Source organism: Wyeomyia smithii, chromosome 3, assembly GCF_029784165.1.
Source record: "Wyeomyia smithii strain HCP4-BCI-WySm-NY-G18 chromosome 3, ASM2978416v1, whole genome shotgun sequence".
NCBI classification, from domain to species: Eukaryota; Metazoa; Arthropoda; class Insecta; order Diptera; family Culicidae; genus Wyeomyia; species Wyeomyia smithii.
In genome coordinates, this window is record NC_073696.1 from 180,749,109 (window position 1) to 180,775,220 (window position 26,112).

At 35.4% G+C, this 26,112-nt stretch overlaps 1 protein-coding gene across 1 annotated transcript; it reads right to left on the bottom strand.

The window, feature by feature from the left end:
• Positions 1-2,998: 2,998 nt before the first annotated feature.
• LOC129728890 (uncharacterized) lies at positions 2,999-10,954 on the bottom strand. The gene is made up of 4 exons (XM_055687364.1): positions 10,924-10,954; positions 7,811-8,302; positions 6,948-7,760; positions 2,999-3,219 (listed from the first exon to the last, which is right to left on the bottom strand). The coding sequence occupies exons 1-4, from the start codon at positions 10,952-10,954 to the stop codon at positions 2,999-3,001; spliced, it is 1,557 nt and encodes a 518-aa protein (XP_055543339.1).
• Positions 10,955-26,112: the final 15,158 nt, after the last annotated feature.

Below are 26,112 nucleotides of genomic sequence, written 5' to 3' on the forward strand. Positions count from 1 at the left end.
CGATACCCGATCAAACTGTGTGTTTTTTAAAGCATATTCATAACAAAATTTGTTATTCAATAGACAAAATATTGTACATTATAACAAATTCTGATGGTTGGCAAATGGCTGGACACGTGTAACTTGAGACCCTAATGTGGCCATTCACCTCTGTCCAGCAACTCCCATCCCAACCTCCACGTGGTGCCGACCGGAATACGAGTAACCTTAGCGGAGGTCGGGTAACCAACGGGTAACCAGGTGGAAACTATGGTCGTATGCTGACTGGGAAGGGTACGCGGCTGTATCCCCATAAGGGCGGCGTACAACAGCGTCTGACCCGGAGCGGGCGGCTGAATTATGGAATGCTGTATCCTCGCAAGCTACGCCTAAGATGGCAGCCCCATCAGCAGGACGCGCGACCCTGGTAAGATAGCATACCGAAACCTTTCTTCAACCACGAACAACGAATTTAGAAATACGGAACGGAGCAATTGGCAACAACCTAGGCTACGAACACGGAAAAAGATTAAGGTAAACGATTGGAAATTGGGTACTTGGAACGTCCGATCTCTCAATGAACCGGAGTCGAAATCGCAGCGATTCAGGAGGTTCGGTGGCCAAATTCCGGAGAAAGGGAATTCCGTGCAGTAGACCCTATTGCACGCACTTCTTTCAAGTACCACATCTACTACAGTGGCGGCAAAGCAGCGGAACGGGGCGTCGGTTTCGTGGTGCTGGGAAATCAGAAAACAAGAGTCATCCGGTGGAGGCCCGTAGATGACCGTATATAGACCGTTCCGATAATTATAAATACACTTACGATCAACCGTCATTTCAAATAACGCGCAGTATTCAACCAAACGTTGGCTGCGTCATGTTGTTTACATCCAAAACAAACAGATGCTGTCATTTTTTCTAACATTTAGTGCGAAATTTTGAAAATGCGTGGCATTTCTCCCGAGCAAAGAAAGCGAATTTTGCACAAATGGGGCACCGTGAGTGGTCTTTCTATAAGAAAATTAACCAGAGAAGAAGGTATAAGTGTCGGAGCAGTTCAAACCGCATTGCGGAAGTATTGTGAAGAGAGTGCACATTTACTGATGCCCCAAGACGTGGTAGAAAACCCGGGCCTGTTGATCCCACAATAGACAAAAAGGTTAAGGAATACTACAAGCGGCATCCTTCAGTATCAGTACGAGATGTGGCGAGAAAGCTTGGAACCTCGGCGAGTAACGTTATGCGTGCCAAGGGAAGAATGGGTCTGCAGACCCGTCGGAAGCAGAAGCAGCCAAAACGAAATCCAAAACAAGCTGAATCTGTGAAACCGAGAGCTCGGAAGCTTTATGACAAACTTCTGACCAAAAAAATGGGGTGTGTTATCATGGATGACGAAACCTACATAAAACTGGACTATAAGACTCTGCCAGGACCGCAATTTTATACATCACTGAAGGGAAATGATGTCCCTGGACCAGTGAAAGCCATTTACACCGAAAAATTTGGCAAGAAGGTAATGGTTTAGCAGGCCATTTGTGAATGTGGGAAAATATCTCGTCCATTCATTACGAATGGCACAATGAATGGTAAAATTTACGTGAAAGAGTGTTTGCAGAAAAAGTTGCTACCCATGGTTAAGCAGCATAACAATCCTCCAATCTTTTGGCCCGATCTTGCTTCCTGCCATTACTCTAAGGATGCACTAGGGTGGTATAAAACAAATAATGTCACATGTGTCCCAAAGGAGATGAATCCTCCAAACTGCCCTGAAATTCGCCCTATTGAAACTTTTTGGGCTTTGACCAAGGCAAAGCTAAGGAAATATGTCAAACCAGCGGACAATGTTGAAAAATTTAGAAAAGATTGGCTTAAAGTGGTAAAAATGGTCGGAGAACACACTGTGCAAAAGCTTATGAGTTGTGTTAAGAGAAAAGTTGGAGAGCTCGCGTATCCTACGAAAAATAATCCCAACTTGAATTGAAACTGGAAAGAAAACACTTATTATCTATATTTCAGAATAAAAGGACCCGAAAAATCCTGTATTTTTTGTTTTATTCAAGAAAGAAGATGTATTTATAATTTTCGGAACAGTCTATACTTCATGGAAGAATATCCAAGAAACTTCAAAATGGAATAACTGCGAGTGGATTATCATAAGTGCATATGCGTAGAAAAGTTCATCAAATGTGGCCTTCTATCAACCCCTTAAATATTCTCAACAAGGAACCAATCATTCTGTATAAAAATATTAGTAATGCCGAACTAGCCATTTTAGAGATAATATTTTTTCATAAAAAAAATATTGTTCATATACACATGTAGTGTGAAAATGTCGGAACGATGAAAACGCATAGTAGTTCACCATGTGTCTCCATCGAGAAACTTGATATTCTTTTCAGTGGTAGGCCATTTTGACGAGTCTTAGCGAATACCGTGTTTTTAAATCTGGAACCTGTTTCAAAGTTTCTAAGGAAAACCCATAAATTCGTCTCACAGAAAAAGATCATTTTCATCAGCTCATAGCAATTTTCAACCATGCAATCGTGTATCGTGTTTTTCCAGTAGCATTAAAGATTTTTGTGTGTTTTTTTTTTAAACTACCGCTAAGTGTAACCCTAAGTAATCAGTAGTAACCTAAGAGGCTAATAAAGTAACCGATATATTGTTTGTAGAAGTTTCAATACTAATTCCGGAGTTATTTGAAACGTATTTAAAATATGTAAGTACCATCCCGCATAGTCAATAACCATAACAACATGCTTAACAGCCTATTCGGGGTATAGTCCGAACTGTCTGGGTTATCGTTAAACCATATGGATTATCGTCCGTTCATGGTTCCTATTTATTAGGGATGAAATGTGGTGAAATGGATAAATTTTTACAATACTTTTTTAAAAATATACTTCATGTTGATTTTTATTGAAATAGTTTTTATTTGAAGAGTTCTGGTATGTGCCCAAAAACAACCTAAGACTGTAGATAAAATTTCTATCCTTTACTATTAAGAACTAAAAAGACCCTAAGGTCTTATGATATAAATCTGGGTCAAATTATCCCGACACCACGCTTGGACGATTTTCGCCGTGTGGGCCGGTGCGCTGTCCTGTTGAAAGACGTAATGATCCTTCCCGTAAATGACTCGAAGTGCCAGGGCCACAATCAGGGCCGGATTTAGACCCTGGGAGGCCCGGGAGGGCCTCACAAACTCTTTTCTTAGCACATTTGGAGTAACGTTCTGCCCTGCAATGCCCTTTGGAAGGTCGTAAAGTACGAAAAAGTGATGTAAAAATGACGAAATAACTTCCAAAATAGTTTCTACACATTCTAAGTATTATATTTCAAGACATTTACAATTGGTGGTAAGATTTATTTGAAAATCCCACAGTGCACATTGGTCTAAATTCGAAAAATCGTGATCGTTTTAGATTTGACTGTAAAAATTGATTTTATGTATTCAATGTTTTCAGAAAAATTGTTTCATATAATAAGGTCTTACTTTTGGCGTTTTCGGTTTTTCGATCAATCCACCTGACAGTTAGGTAAAACAAATAATGTTTCTAATTTTTTTATATACCAGATTGCTTTCTTCAGCAAAGTTGTGAAAAAATAAAAAAAAAAACAAGTGCTGAATACTGCGATGTCCTATCTGTACGTTGGACACGAAAATAATAGAGTTTTTTGTGGAACACCCCTCCTTAAAATCAGATTTTAGTCTATAACTTTTTCTGTGATTGAAAAACATTAAACTTTGTTGAATGAATAAAATCTTAGAACATTTTGAATGTTTTGACCATTACAGATAATGTAAATATTCATAACAGAAGGAAACAGTCACTTTTTTTGGTCATAAAATCGTTAACATTAGTTTATTTTTTTTGAAAAAATTCTTGGCACAGAAAGTAAGTTTTTCGTTAAAAAGCAAAACTCCATGCAAGAATCATACGATCGTTAACCTGACGCCAATAGCCACCTGGCAACAAAACCACCTCGAAAGTTTAACGAAACAATATACACTTCACACTATGAAAAACGGAACCCGAATTCCCAGTAATCAATTGCCACTTGTAACATGAAAAATAACATTCTTATGCAAAAATGGTCAACAAATCGATTGATGGTGGTTTCATCCTGTAAAGGTCACGGGAAAGGGTTTATTTTGCCCATTTTCACCCTATATTTGCGTGTTTTTTGATATATCGACCTTGATTAATAGTAGTGAATGATACCATTTTCATGGTTCCTAGTGCACATACAGTCGTCTTTTACAAAAACACTGGCAACGCCTTAAAAGATTTTTTAAAGTTCGTTGATTGCAGTTGGTTGATTCGCTTATCAGTTGAAAAGAAGGTCACTGCAGATCGCATGTTATTGTTCCTTCGTATATGAGGTAAAATTGAGTAACATATTGACATCAGTGTCTATAGATAGAGTTAGCTCAAAAAAAAAATCCGAACAAACTTTCAATTCCAAATTGAAATCTGGCGCAACTTATTTTTCTATACTTGTTTGTTTATTCAAGTAATGTAACTCATTAACAAACCTCACTGAAAAAACTCAGCTCCACATCGCGCTGGTTTCCTGATCCTCTGGGGTGCATGCTTCATAGCTTCCTGAATTCAAGATGGTTCAATTTTTTTGAGCTTCTTCTTGATTTTTCTATCAAACAATCGATGTTTTGTGCTCTGTAACCTTTATGGTAGACCATTCGCTTCAATAGTGTGACAATGCAAGGTCTGGCCAAAACACTACTTTGTAACCGTTTTCGAACCAATCTGATATTTATTGCCCAGCTCACGATATGATTTCGCCGACCGAGCAGGCGTTTACGCTCTCAATTTCGCTCGAACTTTGCTCCCTTGCAAAGTGCATTTTCGTTCGGAACCAGATTTTCTTTTGAAAGTATTTCGATTCTCGAATAGTTTGACAATAATGTATTTAGATTTTTTTTTTATTTCGCTCACAAAAATTGAAAATCAATTATGACAGTCTTCTTCCGACAACGCCTTTTTCTTAACTAAGTGTCACTTGACAGAATCGACTGGTCGTGTTACCAGTTATATAAAAGGGAATCTTCATTTTGTGGAAAAGGATTTTTCGATTTGTGAGCACTTTGAAATCGTAGACCAATTTAAAAGTTGTTCGGATTTTTTTTCTCACACGTTATATACGATTATAGGTTCATACGATTCTAAGCTTTTAATAATAGAAGATGAATTAGTTGATACGCATTATCGTGAAATGACGCTGAGGACGGAGGACACACGGTGTGTTTTTTGAAGCATATTTATAACAAAATTTGTTATTCAATAGACAAAATATTGTACATTCTAACAAGTTCTGATCTTTATCTGCCAAAAACCTTACAAAACTTGCTATAATTTGTAATAATCAGTAAGTAATTTTGATAGGAATTTAGATATTTTACCAAGACCAAGTTTAGAACACAAGTTGATACAAAAAGTTCGTAACAAAATATCAAGATTTGTTATAATCCTGATAATGTTGACTGTATCGGGTAGCAGCCGTGATCGGAAAGTTGGAAGATCGAGGCTGATGAAAGGTTTGTAATTTATTTACTTATTTATTTATAATAATCTACATCAACGGACAACAAATGTCCCATTGATGGCTAATTATCTTAAACTAATTACAGTCACGATCGCTTCAATACAATACAATACAATACAATACAAAATATTACAATAAAAATTCTCTTAGTCGTCGTTAGCAGTAAAAAACACAGAAAATAAACGGCGGATTGCAACACGTGATAAATTAAAATCAAAGACGGACGCTACTCTGTTGAAGGCTCGCTGTATACCGACTATAGCGCTGTTTTGTGCGTAGTTAGTGCGTTGAAAAGGTATCCTCAGCATAGCATTATTCTGCAGTGCCCTAGGTCGTACGTTCAAATTGATTTCCCTCAGAATAGCAGGGCAATCGATTTTTCCCTGCAACATTTCGGCAGCAAACAAAGCCCTTGCGATGTTTCTTCGTGCGTGGAGAGTCTCCAAGTGAATCAGTCGGCATCGGCTCTCATAACCCGGTAAACGATACTGGTTTTGCCAAGGTAGCCGACGCAAAGCAAAGCGTAAAAAGCTACGTTGAATCGATTCAATTCTTACCATCCCGTTTTTGGTAATATGAGTGCCAGACAACGGAACAGTATTCGAGAGTGGAACGGACGAGCGAACAATATAATGCCTTGAGGCAATACACGCTCGTAAAGTCCTTTGCGATGCGGAAAATGAATCCCAAATTTCTGGATGCCTTATCCACGATGTATGAGACATGCCTTTTAAACGATATCGCCGAGATCTTTTACATGGTCGACACGTTGAATTTCGGTACCACAGAGGTTATAGTTGAAGATGACGGGATGGCGAATGCGAGCGAAGGAAATTACAGAACATTTCTCAGGATTAACAAGCATACAGTTAAGGTTGCATCAATTTATGAAGGCGTCAAATTCACACTGGAGGCAGATTGCATCCACCATGGAACGGATTTTCATGTAAATCTTCAAATCGTCAGCGAAGGATAAGCGAGGGCATTTAAGTACGTAGTTAACATCATTGAAGTACAACAAGAAGATTAACGGTCCCAGGTGACTTCCTTGTGGGATACCGGATGAGGCCAAAAAAGCATTCGCCTGAAAATCATCAATTGTCACAATCAGTTTCCGACCGACAAGGTAGGAATGGCACCAACGTAATATACAGCCGCTGATACCGAGTCTTTCGAGTTTGGCAATCGTAATAGCGTTATTGATTTTGTCAAACGCCGCGGACAAATCAGTATAAATGACGTCTGTTTGGGCGCGATCTGCCATGCTTTTCGCAACATACGATGTGAGACACAAGAGATTTGAAGTTGTTGATCTACCCGAGACGAAACCGTGATGATCCTCGCTCAGGTATTGTTTGCAGTGCGACAGCAAAGGAGTCATAACAACAAGCTGAAATTACTTCCAACTACAATCGGAACGTTTTGAGCAGCCTGAGTTTCTTGGTCAGCCGGGGTCACATCGTTGCAAAAAGTCTGCGCGAATTTCTCAGCAAAGAGTTGGCAGACCTTCTCCGGCTCGGAGGCAACCTTGCCGTTGAAAGTCATAGTTGAAGGAAGACTCGATTCTCTTCGTTGAGCGTTAACGTGTCTCCATAATGTTTTTGGTTTCGCCTTCAAACTGCGCTGGATGCTTTGCAGGTGTCGTCTAAAACAACTCTGACTGGTCCTCTTATACGTTGTGTTCAACTTTTTGTAGTGCTCGTGGAACGGAAGCGTACCAAACCTGAAGTAAGTCCTGAGTGCAGCCTTTTTTTGGTCTTCAACATGCGAAGCTCGTGGCTTACTATTAAATGAACGAACTATCTTGGGAACATGTCGGTCAATAGCGTGAATGATTATGTGCGATAACGTCAGTGCAGCGCTATTGGCAGCACGGCCATCAAGAACACCGACCCACTCGATAGCGGCAATAAATTCAGTAATGCTCCGGTGATCGGCTTTTCGGAAGTTGTAAGAGACAGGTGTGACGGTTTCCGTAAGGTTTACCGAAAAGTTCTTGAGGGCGAGATATAATGGCGGGTGTTGCCTTACTTCCTTGACCAGAGGTGGTGGAGCGAGTGAAACAACCGGGGCAACGTCCTGCGCGCTGACGAAACAGAGGGCCAGGCAGCGATTGTTCTCGTTAGTCACGTGGTTGATCTGTCGCAGCGTGGCAGAACTGTAGCAGTCGAGAAACCGTATAGCTCCAATGTGCAGAGTAGAGTGATCAGGGTCTGGATGGAGAAAACCGCTACTCGATGGTTGCCATGTAGGTTAAAATCGCCGATAACGATAAGCTCATCGGTTGCAGTTGCCATATCGATTACTGACATAACGGACTGAGAGTGAACTCCAACTAATGTATCATCGCGTACTCGATCGGGTGGAACATAAATACCACACAGGTAGTCCTTCCGATTCGCAAGCTCAGTGCATACCCACACCTGCTCGATGCTATCCCACAGATCCTTTTTCACTTCTTTAGTCTTAAACCTTCGCGTCACCGCGACAAGTACTCCACCGCCAGAAAGTTTCCGACTATTTACGGGTCCACGATCGCAAAGGAAAACTTCGAATTCAGGACCGAACACCTGATGAGAGAGCGTACGCGAGTCGAGCCAGGTTTCGGTTAACACGACTACGTCGTAGCAATCGTCGGAAGCAGCCAGGAGGTAGGCATTCACATCGCAGTTCTTGAATCCCAGGTTTTGGTAATAAATGCGCACATCGTGGTCGGTGAGAATGCCCGCAATGCATGGTGAGGTGAAGAAAAAACCTATCGAATTGTAAGTAAATACACATAATGAACAAGTGATTTGTACTAGTTTGAATATTAAAACTTGCAGTTTGAGTTGCATTAAAGCTGCTTTAAGACCGGTGGTGTAATTTCTTCAACAATTCCCCGAACAATGCGGGTGAAACGAAATTGTTACTAACTAACCCTCGGTCTTACAAGGCAGTTGTCGTATGTTCGAATCCCGGTTCGGGAATTTAGTGTCAGTATGATCGCAGCCCGCAATACAATGATATAAATGTCAAACTGGGGACCGTTTGAAAGCCTCTTAGACCTTTAGGTAAGAGGGAAGTCTAGCAAAGGTTTTCATTCCTCAATAACATATACTTACAAATATACGAACAAACGTGCAAACATACGAACATGCATGCTTACATACACGCATATAAACATATACACACTACCACCGCCGACGCTTTTTCATACACCGTCATTACCGATTATTTTAAGTTGGGACCTTTGAAGATATTTTTTGACAAAGGTGAATACAGTATTTTATTTATTCTTGTATATTTTTCATTGGTATGATGTAGTAGAGCTGTTAAAATGGGACTTGAAATATAACGAACATTCATGATAGCGTCTGCAATTCGAAACTAAGCCTAGGTGTTACATTCTCTGTGATATTAAAAAATTATAAACCGTTACTTATGTGCTTTGTGAAGACGTGACTGAGTGGCATATAGCTGATTTAATTGCGATTTTCTATCAGTGACTGAAATATTTCGGTCAGCGATTGAAAATCTTTGGAAAAGCTAAACTTCTTTTTTTTTGTATTTCTTCCATTAAAGATTACATTCTGTTCCGTCTTAATGTTAAGGCTAAAGCCGTTCAAAAAAACTTTTGTGGTGTAACATGTTATTTGTAAGCTTTTTAAAACTTCAGACCGAGCTTTTCCAAGTAACAAATTAAATTTATCGCAAATAGATTCTGTGGACTCCCGAATATTTTATATATCGTTACCCTAACGTCGGCAAACTGATAATAGGGACAGAAGACAGCTTCTACATCATCGCAAGAATAAAATGTATACTTTCACCCTCAGCCGATATCAGTATTCCACACCAGGCATCTCCGAGAGGGCATTGTTGTTGACTCCTTTTTGTCACGGTCTCAATCACGAGTTGCGAATGAAAATGGTGGTAGCAAAAAAGAATCTATACAAATTCATTTTCGATGAATAAACATAATGAAAAAGCCCCTCGTTTAAAACCCCTACAATGGTTCACATTTTCCTCCGATATCAGCCATCCGTTTCTCCAGATCGGGAAGGGAGCATACGGTACGGCGACGACGCGATGAATGTTGTTCGAATTGAAATAAAACGTTATCGCATTTGGGCGTTACTACAATAATATAACGAAAAAGTTTTTCTTATTCACAGCCCGATGCGAAAACTGATGGGACGCAAATTGAAAATGTTTTAATTTCGGATGGAAAGGTTCACGCTCGCTTCCTTTCCCTTTTGGACCATTATTCTCTACAACCCATCACACCAGCAGCCAGCTACCGCAAGCAGTGCCCTGCCACGTTTGGTGCTATATGGAAGCTGAAATGTGATGGCTTTACCCAGAGTTCTTTATCATTGCACGGTCGTACCGCGTCAACTAGGGCGTCAACAACGATACACGGACTGAGAGATATGGATCTGAAAGCATCAAGGTATTTGTGACCAACCTAGCTTGTCTCGAAGTGAAACTACCCATGGGATGAAATTATTTCAATTAGGTGAAACATGTCCCATTACCAGAGATAAGTTGGTGAAAATTTTGGATGTATGCGAGCTAAATAGATTTAATTTTCAGGTATCTATGGTAGGCTGGATTTCATTTGCATCAATATTGCTGACAGATGGAATAGTTTTTTTTAAATTCTACAATTCTACTATACTTCCAAATGAAATGCATAATCGTATTGAATTAGTGGCGTTCATAACATCGAAAAATTGGGTATCGAATTTTTATCTAATAATTGGCGGAACTGTTCAACAGTACGTTCAACAGTAGTAGTACGGTGGTTCAAGTGGAAGATTGATTTTACTGGTCGTTTTCGGTAAAATGATTATGACTTGTTTACGATAATGAAAAATATCTTAGCAAAGCTTGGTCCCGCAATCGAAAACCAAAGAAAAAAAAAGATTCTTATAAATTGTACCAGTGATCATTTTTCGCGATCTCTTTAAATTACAGGGTGTCACCGTGAAAGTGATACACGCATTTTAGTGCCTCCCGATGCAAACTCTGCTCTACCCTGTGCTGTGTTTGTTTTGATTGCAAGAGGGTTCAGCTCCAGTGCATTGGGAAGCTGGTGCAAGGAAAATTTACCTTGCTTTATCAATACTTCTGAATGGCCCGCTTCTCAGTTTTTGAACAAGGATAACACCAATGTTGTTGACGTAATCGACTCTACGCAGCACTCCCCCGTCGGATAATTGAAAACTTTTGGCGTTTTAATGCTGTAAAATGTTTTATCACTTCACATTTTGCAATACTTAAAATTAGAGATTTTAGTTTACACCACGTCACAAAGATGTTCAAAAGTGATTGCAGACGATAAAAATACTCAATTTTGCGAATCGCCAATTATCATTGGCGTGAACTAACCTGTATCCAACCCCAAGAGCACCAGCGACATCGTTGAATAAAATAATGAAAAGAAGCAGTCCTAGGTTACTAACCTATGGAACACATTTTTCATCTACATAAGGCGAAAAACAACATGTTTTTCGAAAGAGGGATCAAGTCTCCCCTAGTCTGAGATTTTTTTCATTTATGCATGTTTTACAAAAATCCCTAACACTGCTTTTTAAAGCAATATAACTAAGAGTTTTTTTCATGATTATCAGACACTAGTATGGTTCATCCAAATCCGCAACAGAAACATATTTTGAATGTGTTTTCTTACAAATATGCTGGAGTTAAGAAAACGGGATCAAGTCTCCCCAGTCTCCCCTACGAACATTTAAGCACAGACAGACGTTCAAGCAAGAACAATAAATAACTTATAAATCACTTGTACACTAGCGCCGCATGATGACCTTATCGCGACATTTTTTTCGCTGGTATACGAGGTTAGCGTCATTGGTTCGCTACCTAGTTACGAATTGATTGTACTAAAAACTTTACACAAGTTTTGAACTTAGCTTGGACGTCTGTCTGCAATTTAAGTTACTTGAGGGCGTTAGTAATCATATCATGCGGGACTTCAAAAATGTCAAGATCGACAGGCAAATTGGCCACAGCACGCCATCGACATTTGAAACACAATCCAAGGTGAATACTAAAGAAAAAAACGTCGCAAAAAGTTCATAAGAATCCGAGTCCGAGTAGAATACCATTTCCCAAAAAAAACGTAGTCGAGAGGCTTTTCCGTTTTGCGTTAACGAAATTTCAAAACTTTTGCGGAAGTCTGTTAGGAAAGGGACGCAATAATAGAAGGTGATATTGGGCTTTGAAGAACGTTCCAGTTCCAGTTACCTAGATAAAACACCATGCCGAAGACAGTGCCGAAGATTGCGGGTTCGAGTTCCTCAGATGTGCGGACACTCACTTAGGAGTGAGAAAAAAAAGTTACACTACGAACTGAATCCACTCACTAATTCACTATACTATAAAGTCCTGACCAACCTTCCGCATAATTTTGCACGAAAACAGACTACTACGACTATTCAATTAAAAACACCTGGTTCATTCAAGTGCTTAATCCCAACTCTTTAAAAATAATGCACTGCACAAGACACAATCCTTAAGTTCTGAAAGTATGATCTTTTTTTTTTTTTTTTTTTTTTTTTTTTTAAGGGGGGATTTGTTAGTAGCTTAAGTATTTATGATAAATATTAGTAAATAATGAGTATGTGTGTCCAATCACAAATGGTGACTTCTCAACACTGTTAGGAATTTGTAATTTTAATTGTTAGGATTTGTTTGCTTTCGCAATTAGGACTTATCATTCGTAGGGATTTAAACCTACTTGTCAGAAAAGAGGAAGTAAACTTACAACTAACTTAATTGCTAACTTATTGGCTATAAAGAGAGCTTATCGTAGCAATTGAGGATTGCAACGATTTTTGTCGAAAATTGTTAATAATTTTATTTGACATAGCTTCTAATGGTTCAACACCAGTAAGTCTATGTAATTCGAGTGTACCAAACCAAGGAGGACGCTTCAAAATCATTTTCAGAATTTTATTCTGAATCCTTTGAAGCGTTTTCTTCCTTGTTGAACAGCAACTTGACCAGATCGGTACAGCATAAAGCATTGCTGGTCTAAAAATTTGTTTGTAAATCAAAAGTTTGTTCTTTAAACAAAGTTTAGAATTCCTGTTAATGAGAGGATATAAACATCTCGTATATTTGATGCACTTGGCTTGTATACTCTCAATGTGCTCTTTGAAAATAAGTTTTTTATCATAAATTAGTCCCAAGTACTTAACCTTGTCGGACCAACTTAAAATAACCCCATTCATCTTGACAACGTGATTATTGTTTGGCTTGAGGAAAGAAGCCCTAGGCTTATGCGGAAAAATTATCATTTGAGTTTTAGAAGCATTGGGAGAGATTTTCCACTTTTGCAAGTAGGAAGAAAAAATATCTAAACTTTTCTGCAATCGACTGCATATGACACGAAGACTTTTTCCTTTTACGGAAATGCTTGTGTCATCGCAGAACAATGACTTTGTGCATCCTGGAGGCAAATCAGGAAGATCTGAAGTGAATATGTTGTACAGGACTGGACCCAAGACTGAACCTTGAGGTACACCTGCTCTGACAGGAAATCTATCAGATTTTGAATTCTGATAGACAACCTGCAGAGTTCGATCAGTAAGATAATTTTTTAAAATTTTGATTAGGAAAATTGGAAAATTAAAAGTTTGCAATTTCGCAATCAAACCTTTATGCCAAACACTGTCGAATGCTTTTTCTATGTCTAAAAGAGCAGCTCCAGTGGAATAACCTTCAGATTTGTTAGCTCGTATCATATTAGTAACTCTGAGCAATTGATGAGTTGTGGAATGCCCATGGCGAAATCCAAACTGTTCATTTGCAAAAATTGAATTTTCGTTGATGTGTGACATCATTCTGTTAAGAATAATTCTCTCAAACAGTTTACTTATTGAAGAAAGCAAACTGATTGGTCGATAACTTGAAACTTCAGCTGGGTTCTTATCCGGTTTTAAAATGGGAGTAATTTTTGCATTTTTCCATAATTTGGGAAAATATGCAATTTTGAAGCAGCAATTGAAAATTTTTACTAAAAATTCCATTGTGCTCTCAGGGAGATGTTTGATTAGTATATTAAAGATTCCATCGTCACCAGGTGCTTTAATATTTTTGAAATTTTTAATAATTGATTTAATCTCATTCAAGTTAGTTTCAATTATTTCTGCAGGTAAAAAATTCTGGGAAGAAATTAAATCAAATTGACGTGTGACTTCATTTTCAATTGGACTCACTAAATTTAAATTTGAGTTATGAACACTCTCAAACTGCTGAGCAAGTCTTTGAGCCTTTTGTTCATTGGATACAAGAAAACGTTCACCATCTTTTAAAACTGGAATTGGCTTTGAAGGTTTCTTAAGAATCTTCGACAGCTTCCAAAATGGTTTTGAATATGGTTTCAATTTTTCAATTTTAGTCTCAAAATTTTGATTTCTCAGAAGAGTAAATCTATGTTTAATCTCTTTCTGTAAATCTTTATAAATAGTTTTAAAAACAGGGTCACGAGAACGTTGATATTGACGTCTGCGGACATTTTTCAAACGAATTAGAAGTTGAAGATTTTCGTCAATTATTGGTGAATCAAATTTCATTTGAGCCTTTGGAACAGAATAATTCCTGGCATCAACAATTGCACATTTTAATGCTTCCAAAGCGGAATCAATATTCACTTCGTTTTGCAAATCAAGCTCATTATTAAAATTTCTCTCAATATGAGTTTTGTATCTTTCCCAATTAGCCTTGTTATAATTAAAAACAGAGCTCATAGGGTTTAAAACTGATTCATGTGATAAAGAAAAAGTTATTGGAAGATGATCAGAATCAAAGTCAGCATGTGTGATCAAATCACTACATACATGACTTTGATCTGTAAGCACCAAATCAATTGTTGAAGGGTTTCTTACAGAAGAAAAGCATGTAGGACTATTCGGAGACAAAATAGAATAGTATCCTGAAGAACAATCGTTGAATAAAATTTTGCCATTGGAATTACTTTGAGAATTATTCCATTAACGATGTTTAGCGTTAAAATCGCCGATTATGAAAAATTTCGAACGATTTCTGGTGAGTTTTTGTAAATCACCTTTAAAATAATTTTTGAGCTCGCGTGTGCATTGAAATGGTAAATATGCTGCGGCAATAAATAAAATGCCAAGTTCAGTTTGAACTTCAATTCCCAAAGTTTCAATAACTTTCGTCTCAAGATGGGGAAGAGCACGATGTTTGATTCGGCGATGAATAACAATTGCAACTCCACCGCCGGAACCCTGAATCCTATCATATCTATGAACCACGTAATTGGGATCATATTTTAATTTTATGTTAGGTTTCAAAAATGTTTCAGTAATAATTGCAATATGCACATTATTTACTGTTAAAAAGTTAAAAAGCTCATTCTCATTGGCCTTCAATGAGCGAGCATTCCAATTTAATATTTTAATTGTTTTATTTAAAATCATTGCTAAATTTTAAATTAGAAACAATTTTAATAGTAAAATTTGTGCCTATTTGAATGGCTTCAAACATTGATTTTGCCTGCAACATGGCGTTCATAAGATCGAACATTGCCTGTTGCAAAAAAGAAAGTTTACCTGCCGTAATAGGCCCCAGGCAGTTGACATTAGAAAAAATATTTTCGGCAGCAATATTAGCTGGAGTGATAGGTGTACAATTATTTTCTAGCCTGTTTTGCTTACCCATATTAACGGTCATTTTCGAACTACCAACACTAGGCGGTATAATGTTCGAACTACCTGTAACCTGTGCATAAGTTAAACGGGTATGCAAAGGAGTAGGTAAACTATGCGTCACTGGTACGCTTGGAGAATTTTGTTTTGAAGTTGGTTTTAATTGAGAAATTGAATTTTGTTTACCTTGCCTTGCCTTAACAATTGCTAAACGGACTGGGCATTGATAAAAATTTGACATATGGTTGCCGTTACAATTCGCACAGCGAAAATTTTTACTCTCTTTCACAGGACATGTGTCCTTTTTGTGAGAAGAGTCTCCACAATTAAGACATTTTTGGTCCATGTTACAGAATTTGGAACCATGGCCATAACGTTGGCAAGTACGGCATTGGGTGATATGCTTTTCACCTCCGCCATACTTCCTATAAATTTCCCACTTTACACGCACATTATACAAAGCATGTGCTTTTTCAAAAAATTTTAAGTTGTTAACCTCATTGCGGTTAAAATGAATTAAATAATTAACAAGGGAAATTCCAGTTCTCTGACTGTTTTCGCCTCGTGATTTTTGTTTCATTAGAATTACTTGGGTAGGGGCTATGCCAAGTAATTCTGTTAAAGTAAGTTTGATCTCATCAACGGTTTGATCGTTGGTGAGACCTTTCAAGACAACCTTGAACGGCTTGGCGTTCTTGGTGTCATATGTAAAAAATTTGTACATCTTGTCAGTTAAATACTGAACAAGACGATCACGACCCTTTACTGAGTCGGCTAATAAGCGGCATTCACCTCTACGGCCAATTTGATAGGTAACTTTAACGTCAGAAACAAACGTTGAAAGTTCCTTTTTGAATATATTAAATTCAGAAGAAATAGTTACCACAATAGGTGGAACTTTCTCCTTTTTTAAAGATTTTATATTTTGTATAGTTTCGTTATTAATAACTTCCATTTCACCAGCTTCTTGCTCAGGCAAAATATCAAAAGGATTGTCACTACAGACACTCGATGTGTCAGAAAGAGATGCCTCTCTTTTCCTCCCCGCAGCGATGCGAGGTTTCTTTTTTCGTCCAGCCATTTCAGGTGATACGAAAAAAGTTAAAATAAATGTTAAATTCAAAAGTAGGTAGTCTTGAGAAAGACTGTTGGGAAATAACTTTCAGGTAATCTTTAAAAGACACACTGACAAAACACAAACTTTGAAGCTATAGGCAGTCAAAGACCAGTCCACAAGCAACCGAAAAAACGTCTGATCTGTAGGACAGTTCAAGACGCACTGAAAGTATGATCTCTTTCACGCGTTTATTCTTTGCAGTTGAGCGTTTCCATGCTAATGGTCTGGAAATTCGCAAAAATTGAATCGACCATATTCGTTTTACACAAGTGTTTGGCTTAGTAAACTGAATATTTTTTACAAGTGGAGGAATTTTTCAGGCTCAAGAATAATTTTCATTTTCGTTCAAAGCATTCAAGCTCAGAATCCATTAGTTGTACACAAAAACTGTTCGAGAACAAATTCTAGGGAACTAATAGTGTTTACAAAAAATGCACACAATAAAATATTTTTTTTGACCAAAATTTTTTTTAATAATTACCAAATTTTAAATTACAAAAAAGATTTTTTTTTATTTTTTTTTTAAGAAACTCAAAGTTATAACGCAACCTCTAATAAAAAGTCCAATATGAAGGAATAAAAAAAGTTACTCTGAGGAAAATAATTTCTCTATTATCAAATAAAACTCAAACTAAACAACACTAAATTTTTAATTACAAATTAAAGAGTCGAATTTGATAAAGATAAATGTGTGAATTTTAATATTGGTTTAATTTGTGTCACTATTTTTTTTTTTTTGTTGGCAATGTATTTGGTTACGTTTACTTTCAAGTGCAAATTTAAGAAAACCAACGCGAAACAAGGTATTACAAGCTTGTTTCTCGCACAGAAACACCGAAGGAGGTTTTCAGGATAATAGGACGTGATTAAATTGGTTCACACCCAGGGATGCTATTCTACGCGATTTTTCGGGACTCGTAAGTAATCTACGTAGAAAACTGTATTCTACGTTTTCTACGGTAGAAAACCTCTCGCAAGTAGGAAACTCTCAAACACTGGCAAATTCACAGTATAAGTCATAGAATGCCATTCGCTGCGCTCATTAGGTGTATTTAAGTAACGGGAGAATTAATATAACAAAAAAAAAAAAAAAGGAACACGAAGAAGCAAGAAAGTGTTTTTCCGTACTATTTTGTGATTATGGCGAAATAAGCAATGATAAAGAAACTCAAAAAAGCAAACAAAGTTTTCACTCAATAATTTCGGTCGTAACTCACGGCTCAACAACATATTTGTTGTCATCCAAAAATGCTAATGAAAGCAATCGCATAATATACGTCACATACAAAACCAGTGCAACAGAAAAGGCCTGATTTCTACAGAACTATGCTATCGCTGTCAAATCTCATATATTCTAGCGTACCTAACATCTCGATGGTTCATGGTTCCCCTGGCATATATAAAAGAGCCGACTAAAAATTCCATGCAACTTTAAACGGTTGCAGGAAGAATTCTTACACCCTCGGGCAAAATAACTCCAAAGTGAGTAAGATTTGACACATTTTCATAAAAAGTGGAACAACTTATAAACTGAGTAACTCCGTAAATACGCATAATTGAGAAACAAGGCGTTTAAAAAACTGAGTGATTTTTACTCACTTTTTGGGTACAGTATCACTCCGTTTTGAGTTAAATAATTACTCATTTTTGGGTTCTGAATTGCTATTTAGTTTGATTCACAAATTTATATAAAGTTTCGAGGATAAAATTGAACATACCTGGGTTTGTTGTTTGCACTGACTAAATTTCGTTTATTCTTCATGTAATTCTTTACAAAAATCTCTTTGCAGGTTTTCGTAGAATACTCGTTTTTGGTTAGGTATTCTACCAGAGGTATTCTACGTAGAAAACTCGTCGAAAACTACATGAGATTTTCTACATGACATCCCTGTTCACACCACACAAAGATTCTCCTATCCCGTCCCGGTACGCTCTATCAGGAAATTTGTCAAGGAAGCCAACATTTCTATAAAACTGATGCCAAGAACCAGTGTAGAATACTTCACGCACCTTCCAGAGCTAGAACGAAACACCACTTCATTACGGAGCGGGTAAAGGAGCTACGAGTGACTCTTTCGAAGAAAATTTTTTTTTGTTGAAGAAGGAAAAAATGATAATTCAGTTCTCCGACAAAAAGGTGTTCAGCATTGATACTGTGCCTACAACCGCACAGATCGGTTAATTTTACTGAAAAAATTTACGTATTTTCCGAGGAAAGTGACATTTTGTTCCAAATCAAGCATGCAAAAGAAATCCTATGTTTATAAGATTATGACATCAAGTTAATTAAACAAAATTAAATAAGCAATTATTTGTACATGTAATGCTTTTACTCTTTCTTGCAGCATGTTACAGAAACAAATCTCAATGTCAATAGCTGTTATTCATCCACACTTTAAGTCAAAATGGTTAGCGACGTGTGCGAAAAAATCAACCCCTCTGTGCAACTTTACAAACGTCAAGTATATTAATTGAAATGAAATATTATTGGAAAAGTTTCCTTCATCGTTAGCAACATTTGGCAGTCAGGAAAAAACCGTAATGGCCGAAATTTCACCCTCTTTTGTAGAAATCTAGCACATGAAGCGCTGCAGGGGAAAGCATCGAGTATCTAACTTATTTATTACACAATTCGATGATACGTGCTGCCTACAGCAGCAAGAGAAGCACTCTTCTGTTTAGTGACTTCATTTTGTAAATGGAAACCCTTGCTCCCTTTTCTGAGATACATATGCGAAAACAAGCATAACGAACAGCAGGAAGTATTGTGCAAAAAAAAACTTGATACACTTTGCCGCTGAATTCCCGTTGCAAACGCTCGGGGGGTGTAGGATTGTGTAATTTAATTTATGCCCTCACAAAAGGCGTTTTTGCTACACATTAGCACACTAGTGAAATGATAGTGAGTCGTGAAACATTGCCGCCAGCTATTCACTGAATTTGACACACTTTGGCAAACGAAAAAACCGTATTAGGATGAAACGATTTCATTTTTTTCAATCAGTGTTTCTCAAAGGTGAAAAATAAGTCATCTCAAAATAAGTTTGCAGAATTATTTATTTGTTAAAGGTACCAGAAGAAATTAGCGGGATAATTGTATTATAAACACATATATCTTTTTCGTTTTGGAATTTATTTCTCTACTAGTTGAACATTCCCGGCGATGCTCGGGATCAAAGGCTTCAAAGACAGATTTTTTTTTATATTTCATTGCTGCATTAGCTCAACTCACTTCAAAAATATAATTTACATCTTATACTTCCATCATCACTTTAAGTAGGGTGTCGAACGTCTTCGTCAGTGGTTTTCTTCGGACCATTTTTGCATAAGATTGCGCCTGTAAAACTATTACTATTGGGCTGATTTACAGAAACTGGAAGTCACCATTTTGGATTTCAAAATGACGTATGGAGTTTCACTTTCAAAAGTATTGAAATTGTTGGCCAAATATCACTTTAGAAGTCATAAATTTGCATGTTTCATGTAGTTTAGTGAATAAAATATCAAATTTAGTAATCAGATACTTGTTATTTTTCTTCAAATGGTCTTCTCAACGTTAACAAACATTTTAATGAAAAAAAATTCCTGCAGCTAAATGTGAGTTTAAGTTTGGATTAACGCAAAAAAAGTAAAACAGTAAGATTAAGAGCTGAATGACCTTCTGGTTAAAAGCTCTCTAATAAAAATCAAATTCAAATTCAAAAGTACAAAAGTAAATCGAATGCCGTAAAATGTAACTATTCACAAAACTACGAAAACTTTCTGCAAAAAAATTGTAGATGAAAGAACAACGAACATTTTATTGCAAAAAAAAAACAAATCATTGAATTTTGATTCAGAGGCGAACTGCGCATAAAAAGTCAAAGTTTCGCATGTAATCGTATAAAAACGTATAAATTAAAATAAAATATTTTTCGGTGATTTTCTGTATTCTGTATGCTGTATGTGGTCCTCGTGGCTCTGTGGTTAGCGATGTCGATTGGCTCCCACACGGTTGTGATATCGGGTTCGATCCCCGATCAGGTCGAGAATTTTTTCGAACTGCAATTTTTCTCGACTCAGCTCTGGGGCACGGTGTATCGTTGTTCTTATCCTACAACATCCAAAAAATGCTAAAAAAATATCGATAACGAATTTTCTCATCTAATCTGGTTGATCGAGAGCGCTATTAGAAGGCTGCAATATTGTTGTGCTGTATACAGAAAATCATCTTCAAACATACATTTTATATTTTAACATAAACAAACATTTTAATGAAAAAATAATCACATGTCATCGCTTTGAATTTTGATTTAGAGGCAAATCCAGCATAAAAAGTCATAATTTTGCATGTTTCACGCCGTTTTGTGAATAATATCTCAAGTTTTAGTAATCATATACACTTTATTTTTCCTCAAATGTCTTTCCTGAACGTTAACAAACATTTTAGTGAAAAAAAATCATATGTCAACGCTTTGAATTTTGATTTAGAGGCAAATTTAGCACAGAAAGCCATAATTTTGCGTGTTTTCGGTAGTTTCGTGAATAATATCTCAAGTTTTAGTAATCAGATACTAATTATTTTTCCTTACATATCTTTCCTGAACGTTGACAAACATTTTAATGAAAAAAGAATCACATGTCATCGCTTTGAAATTAGATTTAGAGGCGAATTCAGCATAAAAAGTCATAATTTTGCTTGTTTTACGTAGTTTTGTGAATAAAATCTCAAGTTTTAGTAAACAGATACTTGTTACTATTCTTCAAATGTCTTTCCTAAACGTTAACAAACATTTTAATGTAAAAAAAATTACATGTCATCGCTTTAAATTTTTATTTAGAGGCAAATTCAGCATAAAAAGTCATAAAGTTGCAGGTTTCACGTAGTTTTGTGAATAATATCTCAAGTTTTAGTAATCATATACTATTTATTTTTTCTCAAATGTCTTTCCTGAACATTAACAAACGTTTTAATGAAAAAAGAATCACATGTCATGGCTTTAAATTTTGTTTTAGAGGCAAATTCAGCATAAAAAGTCATATTTTTGCAAGTTTTACGTAGTTTTGTGAATAAAATCTCAAGTTTTAGTACACAGATACTTGTTACTTTCCTTCAAATGTCTTTCCTAAACGTTTACAAACATTTTAATGTAAAAAAATCACATGTCATCGCTTTAAATTTTGATTTAGAGTCAAATTCAGCATAAAAATTCATAAAGTTGCATGTTTCACGTAGTTTTGTGAATAATATCTCAAGTTTTAGTAATCATATACTATTTATTTTTTCTCAAATGTCTTTCCTGAACATTAACAAACGTTTTAATGAAAAAAGAATCACATGTCATGGCTTTAAATTTTGTTTTAGAGGCAAATTCAGCATAAAAAGTCATATTTTTGCAAGTTTTACGTAGTTTTGTGAATAAAATCTCAAGTTTTAGTAAACAGATACTTGTTACTTTCCTTCAAATGTCTTTCCTAAACGTTTCCAAACATTTTAATGTAAAAAATCCCATGTCATCGCTTTAAATTTAGATTTAGAGGCAAATTCAGCATATTTTTGCTTGTTTTATGTAGTTTTGTGAATAAAATCTCAAGTTTTAGTAATCAGATACTAATTATTTTTCCTCAAATGTCTTTCCTGAACATAAACAAACATTTTAGTGTAAAAAATCATATGTCAACGCTTTGAATTTTGATTTAGAGGCAAATTTAGCACAGAAAGTCATAATTTTGCGTGTTTTACGTAGTTTCGTGAATAATATCTCAAGTTTTAGTAATTAGATACCTATTATTTTTCCTCAAATATCTTTCTTAAACATCAACGAACATTTTAATGAAAAAAGAATCACATGTCATCGCTTTGAATTTTGATTTGGAGACGAATTAAGTATAAAAAGTCATAATTTTGCATGTTTTACGTAGTTGTGTGAATTAAATCTCAAGTTTTAGTAATCAGATACTAATTATTTTTCCTCGAATGTCTTCCCTGAACATCAACAAACATTTTAATGAAAAAAGAATCATATGTCATCGCTTTGAATTTTGATTTAGAGGCAAATTTAGCACAGAAAGTCATAATTTTGCATGTTTTACGTAGTTTTGTGAATAATATCTCAAGTTTTAGTAATTAGATAACTATTTTTTTTATAACTAATGTCTTTTCTGAAGATCAGCGAACATTTTCATGTTAAAAAACCTACATGTCACCGCTTATTATTTTTGATTTAGAACGATTCAAAATGATGATGAATACTGTACACCACAGAGACTGAGGGAATAATATCAATAAGATCAAGCGTTACGGAATTCCATTTTTATATAGTAAGAAGTTGCATGTTTCACGTAGTTTTGTGAATAATATCTCAAGTTTTAGTAATCATATACTATTTATTTTTTCTCAAATGTCTTTCCTGAACATTAACAAACGTTTTAATGAAAAAAGAATCACATGTCATGGCTTTAAATTTTGTTTTAGAGGCAAATTCAGCATAAAAAGTCATATTTTTGCAAGTTTTACGTAGTTTTGTGAATAAAATCTCAAGTTTTAGTAAACAGATACTTGTTACTTTCCTTCAAATGTCTTTCCTAAACGTTTACAAACATTTTAATGTGAAAAAATCCCATGTCATCGCTTTAAATTTAGATTTAGAGGCAAATTCAGCATATTTTTGCTTGTTTTATGTAGTTTTGTGAATAAAATCTCAAGTTTTAGTAATCAGATACTAATTATTTTTCCTCAAATGTCTTTCCTGAACATAAACAAACATTTTAGTGTAAAAAATCATATGTCAACGCTTTGAATTTTGATTTAGAGGCAAATTTAGCACAGAAAGTCATAATTTTGCGTGTTTTACGTAGTTTCGTGAATAATATCTCAAGTTTTAGTAATTAGATACCTATTATTTTTTCTCAAATATCTTTCTTAAACATCGACGAACATTTTACTGAAAGAAGAATCACATGTCATCGCTTTGAATTTTTTTTTTTTTTTTATTCTCGCTTATTTTCCGTCGGTCTAGTTCCGCCACTGTTGTGGCCAATCACCGACGCCCAGGGAGGCGACTCCACACCCAGGACCCTAACTCACGACCCGTTTATTAACGGACCGTCGCCAACGGCTTTACTTCCTCATGCGATGGAAGGCGTGATCCCAGAGATTTTTCGCCTCAGAAAATCTCCCGGTGTCGGCTAGGATTGAATCTAGACCAGTTGGGTTGGTTGTGAGTGGATCACGCCACCTCACAACCATCGACACCTATGTCGGCGGTGGGATTCGAGCCCAGGCGTCGAGCGTGGTTGGCGGAGAGGTTACCAACCACACTAGGCCCCCGCTCCATCGCTTTGAATTTTGATTTGGAGACGAATTAAGTATAAAAAGTCATAATTTTGCATGTTTTACGTAGTTTTGTGAATAAAATCTCAAGTTTTAGTAATCAGATACTAATTATTTTTCCTCGAATGTCTTCCCTGAACATCAACAAACATTTTAGTGAAAAAAGAATCATATGTCATCGCTTTGAATTTTGATTTAGAGGCAAATTTAGCACAGAAAGTCATAATTTTGCATGTTTTACGTAGTTTTGTGAATAATATCTCAAGTTTTAGTAATTAGATAACTATTTTTTTATAACTAATGTCTTTTCTGAACATCAGCGAACATTTTCATGTTAAAAAACCTACACGTCACCGCTTATTATTTTTGATTTAGAACGATTCAAAATGATGATGAATACTGTACACCACAGAGACTGAGGGAATAATATCAATAAGATCAAGCGTTACGGAATTCCATTTTTATATAGTAGATTTTTACGGATGGAGTTTATGGGTTTTTTATTTTGAAATTGTTAAATTTTCCACATATTGAAAAGTATACAACAGATACGAAAACTAATTAGATTTTGCTTTTGATACAAAGTTGTGAGCAAAAAAATAATTTCAATTTGCTGATATATGTGATTAAAAAACGCTGAGTTGCTACAGCGTTGCTATTCTTCGTTAAATGCAATTCCTAATTTTAACGTTGTCATAGATTTGTTACTCTAAAGAAATTAGCGGGATTATATGTTATTACAGGTCATGTTTCAATGTTGAGTTATGAACGAAAAAAAAAACAATAGTCCATAAATAGAGGAAAAATCATGCACTTGAGAGCATACTTACTTCATCAACGTATAGCAAAAAAAAAAAACAGAGTGAAAAACAAGATTATTATTGTGATTTTAAGAAACATCTTTTCATTTGCTAATTTTCTTATGTTATAATGTTCTTGTCTTCTTGTCGTCTAATGTTTCTTTTTTTATGTTCTTATCTACTTGATTGGTTACTATCTTATATATCTTCTTACTTTCTTGTCTACTTATCTTCTTATCTTCTTTTCTTCTTATCTTCTTATCTTCTTATCTTCTTATCTTCTTATCTTCTTATCTTCTTATCTTCTTATCTTCTTATCTTCTTATCTTCTTATCTTCTTATCTTCTTATCTTCTTATCTTCTTATCTTCTTATCTTCTTATCTTCTTATCTTCTTATCTTCTTATCTTCTTATCTTCTTATCTTCTTATCTTCTTATATTCTTATCTTCTTATCTTCTTATCTTTTTATCTTATTATCTTCTTATCTTCTTATCTTCCTATCTTCTTATCTTCTTATCTTCTTATCTTCTTATCTTCTTATCTTCTTATCTTCTTATCTTCTTATCTTCTTATCTTCTTATCTTCTTATCTTCTTATCTTCTTATCTTCTTATCTTCTTATCTTCTTATCTTCTTATCTTCTTATCTTCTTATCTTCTTATCTTCTTATCTTCTTATCTTCTTATCTTCTTATCTTCTTATCTTCTTATCTTCTTATCTTCTTATCTTCTTATCTTCTTATTTTCTTATCTTCTTATCTTCTTATCTTCTTATCTTCTTATCTTCTTATCTTCTTATCTTCTTATCTTCTTATCTTCTTATCTTCTTATCTTCTTATCTTCTTATCTTCTTATCTTCTTATCTTCTTATCTTCTTATCTTCTTATCTTCTTATCTTCTTATCTTCTTATCTTCTTATCTTCTTATCTTCTTATCTTCTTATCTTCTTATCTTCTTATCTTCTTATCTTCTTATCTTCTTATCTTCTTATCTTCTTATCTTCTCATCTTCTTATCTTTTTATCTTCTTATCTTCTTATCTTCTTATCTTCTTATCTTCTTATCTTCTTATCTTCTTATCTTCTTATCTTCTTATCTTCTTATCTTCTTATCTTCTTATCTTCTTATCTTCTTATCTTCTTATCTTCTTATCTTCTTATCTTCTTATCTTCTTATCTTCTTATCTTCTTATCTTCTTATCTTCTTATTATCTTATCTTCTTATCTTCTTATCTTCTTATCTTCTTATCTTCTTATCTTCTTATCTTCTTATCTTCTTATCTTCTTATCTTCTTATCTTCTTATCTTCTTATCTTCTTATCTTCTTATCTTCTTATCTTCTTATCTTCTTATCTTCTTATCTTCTTATCTTCTTATCTTCTTATCTTCTTATCTTCTTATCTTCTTATCTTCTTATCTTCTTATCTTCTTATCTTCTTATCTTCTTATCTTCTTATCTTCTTATCTTCTTATCTTCTTATCTTCTTATCTTCTTATCTTCTTATCTTCTTATCTTCTTATCTTCTTATCTTCTTATCTTCTTATCTTCTTATCTTCTTATCTTCTTATCTTCTTATCTTCTTATCTTCTTATCTTCTTATCTTCTTATCTTCTTATCTTCTTATCTTCTTATCTTCTTATCTTCTTATCTTCTTATCTTCT